General features: G+C 48.8%; 1 protein-coding gene across 1 annotated transcript in view; it reads right to left on the reverse strand.

Annotated features, from left to right (window-relative positions):
• The window catches only part of ANKRD50 (ankyrin repeat domain containing 50), a 52,151-nt gene extending 38,143 nt beyond the window's left edge, over positions 1–14,008 (reverse strand). Inside the window, exons 1-2 of the mRNA XM_075420947.1 lie at positions 13,838–14,008; positions 11,591–12,872 (exon numbers count right to left, since the gene is read on the reverse strand). Coding sequence (XP_075277062.1) covers positions 11,591–12,069 — 479 coding nt within the window. The 5' untranslated portion in view covers positions 12,070–12,872; positions 13,838–14,008. The remainder of the gene's footprint in view (positions 1–11,590; positions 12,873–13,837) is intronic.
• Positions 14,009–14,406: the final 398 nt, after the last annotated feature.

The raw sequence follows: 14,406 nt of genomic DNA on the forward strand, positions 1-14,406 counted from the left end.
TGGTATGGAATACCGGGCTCTGTTTGGCCAGGTGGGGTCAGCCCCCACCCCCGGGCTGTGCCCCTTCCTGGAGTCTGGTGAAAATTAACCCTGTCCTGGCCAAACCCAGGACATTATCCACCCCTTATTCCATACCATCTACGTCATGCCCAGGTCCCCCATTGTCCAGTTGATCACCACCACTTCTCCTGTCTCCAGATATCATTCCTTTAATCTATGGATCATCACTCTAAAGTGTCCATTGAGTTCATTTAATCCATGACTTCAGGCTCCATCTGTCGTAATGGTCTTCCGTGGCAGGGGAGGTGATGTGTGGTGATGGGCGGTCACTTGCTGCATCCGGAGCTCACGGCTGATGTATCTGGTGCGGCCCGTGCCCACAGTCTGCAGGAGATGTTGATCTTGATGAAGTCGCTGGATGCCAGTTGTTGAAAACCAGGTCCAGTTCCATCATCACCGTGCTCTGCTAGGTTTTCATTGAAAAAGTCCATCCTTCTTTAATCTGGACGATTCTTACTATGCTACTACTGGTACAACATATAACAATTATAACAGTGATAACAGACAGTGACAGGGTTATTTAACAACTAAGTTTATACAATTTATTTATGGACTATTCTCGCCCAAAATTAAATCCCCATGAGGTACACATCGGACTTCCCCATCCTTCCGCATTACCCACCAGGTACACCCAGGTCCTTGAGCAAAGGCAATCCCGCGGACGGGCTTGCCTTTGCCCGAGGCAGGACTAACCCAAACCGTCTTCCCTAACATGTTCCGCATGTGCACTACAGGGACTTTATCCCCTTCTACAGGGCGCTGAGGTTTTGACTGGGCAGGACCAGCCCGGTTGGTGGACCCTCTGGTGTTAACCAACCAGGTGGCCTTTGCTAAATGGGTATCCCAATTTTTGAAAGTCCCACCCCCCATTGCCCTCAAAGTGGTTTTTAGCAGCCCATTGTAACGTTCGATCTTTCCAGAGGCTGGTGCATGGTAGGGGATGTGATACACCCACTCAATACCGTGTTCTTTGGCCCAGGTGTCTATGAGGCTGTTGCGAAAGTGAGTCCCGTTGTCCGACTCGATTCTTTCGGGAGTGCCATGCCGCCACAGGACTTGTTTTTCCAGGCCCAGGATGGTATTCCGGGTGGTGGCATGGGGCACAGGGTAGGTTTCCAGCCATCCGGTGGTGGCCTCCACCATTGTGAGCACATAGCGCTTGCCTTGGCGGGTTTGTGGCAGTGTGATGTAGTCAATCTGCCAAGCCTCCCCATATTTATATTTTAGCCATCGTCCTCCATACCACTGAGGCTTTACCCGCTTGGCTTGCTTGATTGCAGCGCATGTCTCACATTCATGGATAACCTGTGCAATAGTGTCCATGGTCAAGTCCACCCCTCGGTCACGAGCCCATCTGTATGTCGCGTCTCTTCCTTGGTGGCCCGAGGTGTCATGGGCCCACCGAGCTATAAAGAGTTCACCCTTATGTTGCCAGTCCAGATCCACCTGAGCCACTTCAATCTTAGCAGCCTGATCTACCTGGTGGTTGTTTTAATGTTCTTCAGTGGCCCGACTCTTAGGGACGTGGGCGTCCACGTGACGGACTTTTACAGCCAACTGCTCCAGACGGGCAGCAATATCTTGCCACAATGGGGCAGCCCAGATAGGTTTGCCTCTGCGCTGCCAGTTGTTCTTCTTCCATTGCTGCAGCCACCCCCACAAGGCATTGGCCACCATCCAAGAGTCAGTGTAAAGATAGAGCACTGGCCACTTCTCTCGACTGGCAATGTCTAAAGCCAGCTGGATGGCTTTCACCTCTGCAAACTGGCTGGACTCACCTTCTCCCTCAGCAGTTTCCGCGACTTGTCGTGTAGGGCTCCATACAGCAGCCTTCCACCTCCGCTGCTTCCCCACAATGCGACAGGACCCATCCGTGAACAGGGCATACTGTTTCTTATCTTCTGGCAGCTGGTTATACAGTGGGGCCTCTTCAGCACGTGTCACCTCCTCCTCTGGCGATGCTCCAAAATCTTTGCCTTCTGGCCAGTCCATAATGACCTCCAGAATTCCTGGGCGACTGGGGTTTCCCATTCGGGCGCGCTGGGTGATCAGAGCGACCCACTTACTCCACGTAGCATCAGTGGCATGATGCGTAGAGGGGACCCTCTCTTTGAACATCCAGCCCAGGACCGGCAATCGTGGAGCTAGGAGGAGCTGTGCTTCAGTGCCGACCACTTCTGAAGCAGCTCGAACGCCTTCATATGCTGCCAGAATCTCTTTTTCAGTGGGAGTATAGCGGGCCTCGGATCCTTTGTATCCCCGGCTCCAGAACCCCAGGGGTCGACCTCGAGTCTCCCCTGGTGCTTTCTGCCAGAGACTCCAGGTTGGGCCATTCTCCCCGGCTGCAGTGTAGAGCACGTTTTTAACATCTTGCCCTGACCGGACTGGACCAAGGGCTACGGCATGAACTATCTCCCGTTTAATCTGTTCAAATGCCTGTCGTTGCTCAGGGCCCCATTCAAAATCATTCTTCTTCCGGGTCACGTGGTACAGAGGACTCACAATTTGGCTGTAATTTGGGATGTGCATCCTCCAAAAACCCACAACACCCAGGAAGGCCTGTGCTTCCTTTTTGCTGGTGGGTGGAGACATAGCTGCTATTTTGTTGATGACATCCATTGGGATTTGACGGCGCCCATCCTGCCATTTTATTCCCAAAAACTGGATCTCTTGGGCAGGTCCCTTGACTTTACTTCGCTTAATGGCGAAACCGGCTTTCAGAAGGATTTGAACTATTTTCTCCCCTTTCTCAAAAACTTCCTCCGCTGTGTCGCCCCATATAATGATGTCATCGATGTACTGCAGATGTTCTGGGGCTTCACCCTTTTCCAGTGCAGTCTGGATTAGTCCATGGCAAATGGTGGGACTGTGTTTCCACCCCTGGGGCAGTCGATTCCAGGTGTACTGGATGCCCCTCCAGGTGAAAGCAAACTGTGGCCTGCACTCTGCTGCCAAAGGGATGGAGAAGAATGCATTAGCGATGTCAATTGTAGCATACCACTTGGCTGCCTTTGACTCCAGCTGATATTGAAGTTCTAGCATGTCTGGCACAGCAGCACTCAGCGGTGGTGTGACTTCATTCAGGCCACGGTAGTCTATTGTCAGTCTCCACTCTCCAGTAGATTTTCTCACTGGCCATATGGGACTATTAAAGGGTGAGCGAGTTTTGCTGATCACTCCTTGACTCTCCAGCTGGCGGATCAGCTGATGAATGGGGAGAAGGGAGTCTCGGTTGGTACGATACTGTCGCCGGTGCACCGTTGTGGTCGCGATGGGTACCTGTTGTTCTTCAACCCTCAGCAACCCCACAACGGAAGGATCCTCCGAGAGACCAGGCAAAATGGACAGCTGTTTAATTTCTTCCATCTCCACAGCAGCTATGCCAAAAGCCCACCGATACCCCTTTGGGTCCTTGAAATAGCCTCTCCTAAGATAGTCTATCCCAAGGATGCACGGAGCCTCGGGGCCAGTTACAATGGGGTGCTTCTGCCAGTCCTGCCCAGTGAGGCTCACTTCAGCCTCCAGTAGACTCAGCTCTTGGGACCCCCCTGTCACTCCCGAAATGCAAATGGGCTCTGACCCTTTGAACTCTGATGGCATTAAAGTACACTGTGCACCAGTGTCCACTAGAGCTTTATACTCTTGTGGATCTGACGTGCCAGGCCACCGAATCCACACCGTCCAATAGACACGGTTGTCCCTTTCCTCCACCTGGCTGGAGGCAGGGCCCCTCTAATCCTCGTCAGAGAAATTGCTGCTCACCTGCTGTAAAAATGACTTGGAGGTCCCCTCCAGAGGATCAGAATCAAGGTCAAACTTTCTACCTGGTCTGGAGAGCTGGCTTTTGGAAACTGGAGCGGCATTTTTCCTAACAGACTCCCCTTTTGTGATTGTTTTACCTCGCAACTCACGTACTCGGGCCTCTAGACTTGAGGTGGGTTTTCCATCCCACTTCCTCATGTCCTCTCCGTGGTCACGCAGGTAAAACCACAGGGTGCCCCGGGGTGTATAGCCTCTGTATTCCCTCTCCTGAGCAGAGAAACGCCTGCCCCTAATAGCTGAGATGCGGGCCCGCACAGGTGGGGAGTAGGACATATTCCTGTCTAGTCGCTTGACCAGTTTCTCCACGGCTGAGACAAGGGAGGAAGAGAGACTTTCCTCATATTGGCGGAGTCTGACAGCCACCTCGTCCACTGTTGGTACGTCTTTACCTTTCCAGTTTACAACTGCCAGTGAGTTGGCATGCGAGGAGGGTGCGCTCCGCACAAACTTCCTCCACATGGATTGTGAGCACTGGAGTTCATCTGGGTCTGTAGGTACCTGCTCATCGTCTGTGTCACAGTAAACCAGCTCCCGCACAGCCAATTCCCTCAAGTACTGAATACCCCTTTCCATATTGGTCCACTTGCCAGGATAGCATACAAAATCGTCACTGAAGGGGTACCTCTCCCTCACGCCTGACAGAAGTCTCCTCCAGAGGCTGAGGACTTGTTCCTTTTTCCCAATGGCCTTGTCAATGCCCCCATCCCTGGCCAGGGATCCCAGCTGCTTGGCTTCCTTGCCCTCTAACTCCAAGCTGCTGGCCCCGTTATCCCAGCACCGCAGCAGCCAGGTGGCAATGTGCTCTCCTGGATGGCGGCTGAAATCTTTGCGCATGTCTCGCAGCTCGCTCAGGGACAGGGACCGGGTGATGATCTCTGTCTCTATCTCCCGTGATGACCCTGGCTCATCGTCATCCCTCCCAGAGCGATCTGCTCTCTTTGCGTCTTTCTTTAGTTTTACAGGGGCGACTGCTACGGGCACAGGTTGGTCATTGGGCTCAGCTGCGATGCCTGCAGCTGGAGCTGGGGCTGGAGCAGCTGCTGTGCCTGCCAGGGAAACCGAGGCAGACCCTGCAGCTGTGGCAGCGGCGGTGCCAGTCTGGGGGGCTGGGACTGCCTGCTGGGCTGGAGGGGCTGCAGGGCCGGCTGGGGGGGCAGCGCCAGCTGCAGTGCCTGCCGCTTCGTTTCCCCCCCTTTCCCCTTTAAGGCACTGAACAGTGTTGAACATGGCTCGGTAGGCGTGGGCCAGACCCCAGCACGTTGCAGTGATTTGTGTCTCTCTGGAGTTCCCCGGGTGGCAGCACACTCTTTGCAGATATTTTACTAGACTGTCTGGATTCTGTATTTGTTCAGGGGTGAGTTTAAAAAACACCGGTGGTGCCCACTGCCCTAGGTACTTGCCCATGCTGTCCCACACACCCAGCCACTCACAGCTATCCGGCCCCGGGGCAGGTCTCTGCACGATGTTCTTAACGACTTGCTTAACCCTAAACAAAAGCTGAAACCCATTCAGGAGGCAGAACAAAAGGAGAGTGCTGGCCTGAGCATCCCACGGGTACTCGAAATTCTCAAAAGCCGTTAGGACCAGCCTGAGGGAGAGAGGGGGGGCGAAAGAGTGGGGGAAGGTATCCCCTTCGGTTTTCCCCACAGATTGGGTTTGATTACTAACAAAATCTAAGACATAGGACCCGAGGTACGGAAATGACCGCAGTGCCGCATGCAAATACAAGACTAATTTCATGCACAGTGATGTTATCATATCATAAGTCGATATCGTAAGGTAGAGCAAAATCATCATCCTGATCTTTTTCCCAGCGATGATGAACAGCATGGCAGTAAACACATACAGCAAGTAAGGATTTACGTAGCACAGATATTTGATCAAAGTCAGAAACATTTTTACCGGCGACTTTAACTAGCACAGTAAATGCGTATAATAAATTTTAACAAAATCTATGAAAGCAGTTTTAACACTCGCTGCTCAGCCCTGCCGTTATCCCCGCTCCACGTCTGGGCGCCAATTAAATGTTTTGGTTTCGGCTGCCGCCGGCAACAAAAGCGCCACGCGGCCGCCCCTCCCCCCGCCGGCGTGCGGAGGAGAATGGAAAGAAAGAGGCAGAAACTGGTGGGTCGGGATAAGGGCAGTTTAACAGAACAGCAAACAGAGGGAAAACAGGAACAACAACGATACAAATAAAGAGAAAACACAACCACGAACCGTACAACAGCCGCTCTCCCGAAACCGGACCGGCGCTGCGCCCGCCCCAAGCCGCGAGTGCGTTCCCGCCGCGCCGCTCCCCCCACCGGAACCCAGCGTGACGGCACATGGTATGGAATACCGGGCTCTGTTTGGCCAGGTGGGGTCAGCCCCCACCCCCGGGCTGTGCCCCTTCCTGGAGTCTGGTGAAAATTAACCCTGTCCTGGCCAAACCCAGGACACTGGACAACCTTCACAGAACATCTGCTGAACAAACACATGTTTTTCTATGTTGTCAGACAAACAATCCAGAATTTGAAACAAAACTTGTTTCTGCTTATCATTTAGATAAGGGGATAAGCTCTCTCAGTCACCTGCAATTTGCAGCTTTCTGATGATATACCACTCTTGAGGCAAACAGGGAAGAAAAAAAGAAAAAAAAACAAAATTAGTAGCATGGAAAGCCAACACAGGTGAAGGGCTTGGGGGGAGGAAATGCTTGTTAGCATTGGTTGACAACCCTAAGGTTTTTTTCCCAAATTCTGCTGTTCATAAGATTTCCATCATATTGCCAAACACGAAACACTAGAGGCTCAATCCTTTGGAGTTCTCTTCCAAACAGGTAAAAGTAACTTTACACAGATAACAGCTACTGGCACAAGAGTTGTTGTGCTTTAGTGCTGTCTAAACCAATGACTCACAGAAGGCGGCTTTCCATTTTTATCAACATAAACCCCTGCTTCAAACTTGCAGTCAGTTTAACACATTACGTGACCTCTCACGCTTTTTACAATCAAGTCTACAGATATTTGCATATTCTAGAGCGCTGTATAACTGCTTTACTTTTATCTCACTTAACATTATTGGTCACGTTCCATTACAATGCAAATCTGTTGTGCACGCAGACACACAGGAACTACACCACAGATACTTAGTACAGCTTCATAGAGTGCTAGGGCGTGGAGAAAGTGCAACATCCAACAATTCTGTATTGCTATTACTTTAAAGTTTTGGTGTGGATGCCTCTTATCACCTGCCCAGCTTAGTGAACTGTCTGGGGTGCCCCTTTTCAAATGGGAGTAGCAGAAACTGGGAGTTAGAAATAGAAGAAAAGCTGTGATTGTCTGGAAACCTGCAAAAGGAACCATGACACTGAATTTAGCACCAGCGTAAACTGAAAGAGAAATAAATCTGGTGTCCTTTCTGAAAAAAAGGATACTTAAGTTCTTGGGCATAGTTTCCACTGTATTAGTGTTAGGTAAAGAAGATGTAACACCAGCTTGAGAAAACTTCTGTGAAGTTTTTATACAATCACAAATCTGTTCAGAAGCTTTTCTCTAATTGTTCTTTTCTTGTGTCTCTCCTATCAGGGACAGCTACTTGCACGGGAATGCAATTTCAGCAATGCAAATATCAGCAATGCAAATAAATGAAAATCTGAAATCATAGTTTCATTTTTTTCCCCCCAATAAAAATCTCTTTGATTAGACCATCTTACATTAAAGTAACAGTATTAGAAATACTTTTGTAATACAGTTCTAGGACAGTTCACAAGTAGAAAACACTTGAACCTCATTGACCCAAATCCAATATGTGAGAAGTAAGTATGTGAAAAGCCTCACAAGATTTGTAATTTCTTGAAAAGACATGCAGAAGACAGCAAGAAACTTCAACTGTGAGCAACAGCAAAGCAGCTCTATCTCCACCAACCTGCTGGGAAATGTGGAAATTAATAAATCCCCCCAAAATTATGAATTTCAGCAATCTACCCAAGCAAAATTCAAATTTTGCTTTAAGTTTGTACTAGACCAATGCACACTAAAGATGAGTTTAGCGCAAGCTTAAAAAGATCATGTTATTTAACTGACATGTTCTATCTCTAAATTCCCTGAAAGTGACCCAGGAGCTCTGGGCACGGATGTCTTTCAAACTCAAGAGCAATGGCTGCAAAAGAAATCAACCCTGCAGGGTAAACTAGGTCCACACTTACAGTAATGTCCACTTTCTGCACCGTGAATTAACCAAGCTCTGCCTTCCACCACCACTCCTAACTGTAGCACAACACATGGGAATTACGTGCCTTCCCCTACTGTCTGAAGGTGTTTAATGTCATCTCCTTTGTCTGAAAAACGTAAACCACGATCATAAGTGTAAATGTCTTTTTACAGCCCAGTTTGCACAAATTTCAGTGTTATCCATGGTTTATACTAGGGTTCCTTTCTGTCCTCATGGCCTTGGATAACTGATAGGTGCCTTTATACCTACCAATCGCTGGAAGTGTAAACTTGGCTGCAGCAAAACCAAAACCAACCCCCATTCACAACCCTAGAGATAGTATTGCAAAATTCAAGTTATTCTGACTTTGACTTTTCTATTTAAACAGGGAAGAATAGCCTACTAGAACTTTTAGATAAAATTGTTCAACACATTTCTTCTTACTTTTGGAGTCTGCAACATTCTTTGCCATTTCCTTTACACTTTCTGCTTGATTCTCACCTCAAATTTGAACATGAGGCTTCAGCATTCTCCCTTATGTTTAAGACTGATTTCTGCTCCAGTACTGTATGCATGAGTGCCTCAGAAGCGGTGCTATAAGCAGGTCTGCTGTTCTTTCCCTCAGCTGTCAGTGCAGCAACAAATGCTGGTTAAATACATTTGTACAGATCAGCCCTTCCAGCTCTTCAAATCTGCAAGATCTGCCCCCAAAAGAATTTTTAGGGCATGTTAAGATTATAAATAGATGAGAAATTATTAAGAGAAGACATGCAAACAGGAGGAGAAGAAGCTTAACTCTCCGGGCCCTCACTTGCACATGTATCACTTTCACCATCATGGTTGCTGAAAACCTATTTAAAAAGTGTTCTTCAGAAAAAGATTTAAGGCATTACAAAGTTTTTCTTTCTTACTATTTCTAGGACAATTAGCACAAAAATAAATGGTGTAATCTTGTTTAGCACTTAGGAAGAGAAGTCTTTCCATTTTAGGCCACGAATAGATAGTCTGGAGCAGCTGTGCAAAGCAGAGCAAAAATTTGAAAGAAAGATCTTTCCTCTCTTCTAGTGAATACAGAAAATTAACGTAATGTAAAAAAATCAATGGAATATTGAGATGAGAGCTTTATGCTGTTTCAGTGCCTTTACAGAATGCAAGAGGCAATCAGCTGACTGTCAAGTCTTCCTAGAACTCATTGAACATTACAACAATTTTCACTTAACAGAAAGCATATATAAACACACCAGACCAGAACACTGAAGTGCTCAGTGATAAGTCTTAGAAACCATGAAAAATACTAACTTCTCTTTTTGTTAAACATTTCTTGCATGCTTTGTATATTAAAAAAAAATTCAGTGAACAGACGATCAAGGTACGTCACAGTGGGGAAGTTGTTCTTGTTTGTGGACAGTGATTGTATCACACAGGCAGCAGAAGAAGCTCGCAGTACTGCCGTCAACAGCCATCTCCTGGTCCCCTGCCACAGTGCTGAAAACTTAGATTCCCAGTACAGCACCTTGTCTCTAACACCTCCTCTCTTTTAAATCTGAAACATGAGAATGAAGACTAGCTACCACAGCTGCTTTGAGAGCAAGAGATCAGAGTAGGTGGGCAGCAAGGGAATACATGAAGGGCCAAAAAAAAAAAATCTCATTGGCTGAAGCTGTTATACTACAATGTAAGTATTTTTAGCATAGTAGTAAGAGTTCATAATCACTGCTGCAAAATTTGAGAAGGGAAAGACTAGTACCAGATGTTGTATCATATTTGATTTTTCTAGTACAAAACCAAGAACCCTGTATATAAGTACTCAAACAGCCCATCATTAAACCCTGTGTTCATAAAAAGCAGTGTGACCCGAAAAGGTGAGTCACAAGTATCTTTTATATTTCTATATTGCATTTTTGTCTAAAGACATTTACCTAACTCCTGTTCTTTGGAGTAAGGCGATCACGTTTAGAACAGAGCAAGGATTCCAGCCCTTAGAGAGAATTTGCCTGTACTAAATTAGTAAGATTTCCTTGTAACAGACTTTTAAACATAAATGGGCTCTTATTCACCATATTACTCCACTTCCACGACTTTAAAAGACTGCCTAAAGCCAGATGGCCAGTCTGTTATTCCATTTATAGACACCTAACTTCACCCAGTTTTTAGCCATTATAAATTGAGAGGGCTTAATACTTCTGAAATTAGGACCTTAATAGCTGCTCGAAGTTGCATCTTCACTTAGCAACAATCAAAAAAATCCAGAATTAGTCTTGGTTTAGACTTGGTTTGTTTTAAGACACTGCACTGAGAACAATGTAGACATGCATCCTGTTTATTCAGTGGGCAAGAACATAACAGCCATCGGAACTTGAAGGCTCTTTTACACCACCGTGACAATATAAGCAAGCACTACAGTTCAACCTCAGTACTTGTTTACCCAGCCTTAGTAGTCAGGAAAAAAAAAAAAAGAAAAAAGAGACAGGATTTTTTTTTTATACTGCAAACTTTGTCCAATAAGCCCTTACGTACCACAAAAAGTCACATCACAACACAACATTAAAGAACTTCAGTTTAACTAATGTACCAGGAAAGTTTTATACTAGCAACAAAATCAACTGCAGCTTTGCTGCTAAGGACAAGCCTTACCCTTTCTGCATTTACATTCTTTGTGACCCAAAGGAGTAAAGACGAATCAACGTGTGATTGTGAAGGCTGTGCTCAGAATAGCACATTCTTCTAAGTGGTCTACGGATATACACTCTTGCACACACACCAGTATCCTTACAGAAACAAAATCTCAGTGACATACGGAAGAGACTTCGGTTTGTTTAAGTAAGCAAATAAATGAATAAATGTTTTCATCCAACATAGCTGACAAACATGCTAAGAGGCAGGGTGAGCCCTCCTGATAAATTTCTGATCCACTCAATACTTTGGAGTACTTTTAAAACAAGTAGCAATAAAGATTTGACATAACCTGTGCATATTGTGACAAGTAACATAAGGAGTTAATTGACATTTTCTTACCATATATCTTTAGACAAACATAAAACCGATGCGCTGGACCAGACCCAGACATTGATTAGTCTGGTTTCCTCTTAGAGCACAGTATTGGAAAGCTTTTGCAAGGGTCCTACAAGGTCTGTTCCAGGTCTGTGGAAGTCAACTGCCCTACCTTAATGGCACATGAAGGCCACTGACTAGGCACCTTCCACTCTGAAGTCAATCACTTTAAAGTCTTTCCAAAACACCAGTTACAAGTGAGGGTATTAATGCACAAGTGTAAATAAATTCACTATTAATAATAAATTTTGTTTAAAAAGTAGGCATTTATTTATGTCAGCTATAAGGACAAACTTAAGATTTTTCCAGGGTAGGTCTGCAAGCTCTGATAGAGATAAGCCATGCAACAAACATGTTTTCAACCTACTGCACTGTAGACTCTTTGGAAGGAAGACCTAAACAGAAGCCATCATTTTTCTTTATTTGTGTTTTATTTTTAATAGGGTTTTCTTTAATTTGTTTTTACCTTTTAAATGCTTCAGCAGGGTTCCTCTCACATTCCCCAGGCTGCAAGAGACTTTGAATAGCAGGATCTCTTAGTTTGTCCTCATATCCCTGGATCAGTCCACTGCGGCAGATTTGCGTAACTAAACCTCTAATAAACCCTCCAACACACAGCGTGTCAGAGTCTTGGGCCCTGCAGAAATGGAAGGCTAGAGCCTGACGATGTAAGCCTCTTTGTACATTTGCAGGTGAGCTTGGCCACAGTAACTCAGTACAGAGGGCCGTCTTCCCACTACCGGGCCCTCCTACCAACAATACACCCCAGGCAGCTCCTTTCCCAGAGACAACACTGGTATTATTCCCAGGATTCACTACAAGAGATGGTTTGTTGGCAGCACTACTGCTGCAGTTAGCTTTCTCCTGGAGGCAGTGCTGAAGCTTGTGGAAAACCCACTCCCTACAGTAAAACGGCTTTCCCTGCAGCAAGCTGGTTTGAGCCATTTTATCAAGCTTCTTGTCTTAGGTTTGTCATCAGCAGCAGTACAACGTCAGCATCTCGGAGTGGGGAGACAGGCATTCATCTTGCACAGAAAAGTCTTCCACACTGAACTTGACAGAGGTTAAGGTAATCAGTTAACCTTCCTCGTAAAACAGCCTCTTCTCAGGAAGGGTGTCACTCCATTTGGATGCCTTATTATGATTAGCATAACACAATCACAGCTCAGCTGACATCATGAAGCGGCGTCTGATACCAGCTCTCAACAATACTTCTCATGCGGCTCAAAAGTTCGTACAGCTCCATGGCTGCATCTGTAGTTTACGCAGTTGTGTGCATTCCCAGTACACAGAGGAGACAATACATCTGGAAAAACTGAGGGAAAGCCAACTTTTCAGTGTATACTAAATGCCTTTCAACCGTAGGCATTAATCTCTCTGGATATACATCCAGAAAGAGCTGTCCGTAACAAAATGTTCCTTCTGGGAATTTTCCAGAGCGAGCGATTTTTCTTCGGAGTACTATATACACACCACAAATGCGGTTAAGTACCACTAACTAAGAAACGGTCAGTCTGGACAGCGAGCTTTGCAGACTTCATACATCTGGGTGGGTGTCCAAGAAGTGCTTCAGATTATGGTTTCTTATGCAGTATAGATGGGGGGGGGGGGCGGATTTTAAACGTTTACAGCTTCTTATTTCAATACATTCATCAGTGTCTTCTTCAGGAACTTGGATTCTTACTGAACCTGTTCTCAGGTATCTTAATCGCAAGATGTCAGAAGAGACAACGTCTTCCCCTAGAGCCCTGAAATAAAGGAGACAGCACTTTTAACCCTACGCGCAAGCCACAATTCAGTCAACTGTGAACGCAGACAACAAAGAGCGAAGTCAAGGGCTCTTACTCTCCAGTTTTGCTTATACTATTGAAACAAATTAATCTAAAAGGCTCTTTTAAATAAATTTGTTGTTGCAAGGTACAATTGGACACATAAAAAATAATCATAAAAAATCCTAATAAAGAGATATGACAGTGGCCTCAAAACCACAGGAACAATCAGCCTTGCGCTGTCTCCCGAGAAGAACCAAACATAACCCCTTCATCCGAGGAACGTTCCTCCTCACAAGGCTCCCTCACCCAATTCTCTCTTCACCCAGCTTTTCCACCGCCGGCTACGGGGTTTGGTTTGGGTTTTTGGTTGTTTTTTTTTTTTTTTTTCTTGGAGTTCTCTGCGCAGGGGAGAGCCGCCGAGGGCTCCCCGCACCCCTCTTTGTTCCGGGCGGGCCGGCGGCAGGGCACCCGGCAGCCCCCGGGGTCCCGGCGCCGCACCCGCCGCCCCGCTCCGTCCCCACCGGGACACCCCTTCCCCGCAGACAAAACCCTTTTCCCCAGGGCCGGGCTTTAATCCCACGCTCCGGTTCCTTTCAGCCGAGGCGCAGGCACGCACGGCCCAAAAGTCACTTCGGTAGCGCGCCCGGTCACCCCCCTCTGAACCCCCCCCCCCCCCCAAAGCCGAGCGAGCAGCTGGGAAGCTCCCCCCTCCCCGCCCGCCCTTCATCCGCTCCTCACAGCCCGGGCGCGGAGCGCACACGCCCCGTCTCCCGCTCCCCTCCCCCGGCTCCGCACAAAGATCCCGGGCACCGGGCACCCGCCCCGCCGGCACACAGCACCCCCGACCCCGCGCAGCGCTGCCAGCCCCCTGCCCACCCCGAGCAGCAGGTACCGCCCGCCCCGCCCGCCGCCGCGGGGCCTCCCCACCGCCGCTCGCTCACCTCCGCCGCCACCCCTGCTGCCGCGGCGGCTGCCGCTCCTCCTGGCTCTCCCCGCGGCGGCGCGGCGCACCCCTCCTCTTCCTCCGGGCCCCCGAGGCTCCCGCCCCCGGACGCCGCTGTGCCAGGGCCGCCGCCGCCGCCTCAGCCCGTTTGCTGCTCTCCTGGGCGCCTCCTCGACCCTTCTCTGCCCGGCCCCGCCCCGCCGCCCGCGGCCCCGCCCCGCCCCCTTCCTCCCCAGCGCGTGCGGCGGCGGGGGGCGGGGGCAGGTGCCGCCCGACATCTGGGGGCGAAGTAGTCCTTAGGCGGAGGGAGACGGGCGCAGCGCCCCCGCGGCCGCGCGCCGACCCCTTCACCGGCCCCGGGCTTTGTCCCGGCCTCCGCGGGCCGCCCGCCCCTCCTCAGCGCCCGCGGCGGCGGAGGGAGCGTCCCGGCGCGGCCCTGCAGGGGGCGGCAGCGCGGCTCCCTCCGCCGGCCGGTCCCGGCCCGCCGTCACCCGCCGTCACCGGCCGTCACCCGCCGTCTCGGCCCCGCTCGAGGGCGGCGAGACTTGAAAAAATCAAAGGCTCCGC

Source organism: Opisthocomus hoazin, chromosome 5 (assembly GCF_030867145.1).
Source record: "Opisthocomus hoazin isolate bOpiHoa1 chromosome 5, bOpiHoa1.hap1, whole genome shotgun sequence".
Classification (NCBI taxonomy): Eukaryota; Metazoa; Chordata; class Aves; order Opisthocomiformes; family Opisthocomidae; genus Opisthocomus; species Opisthocomus hoazin.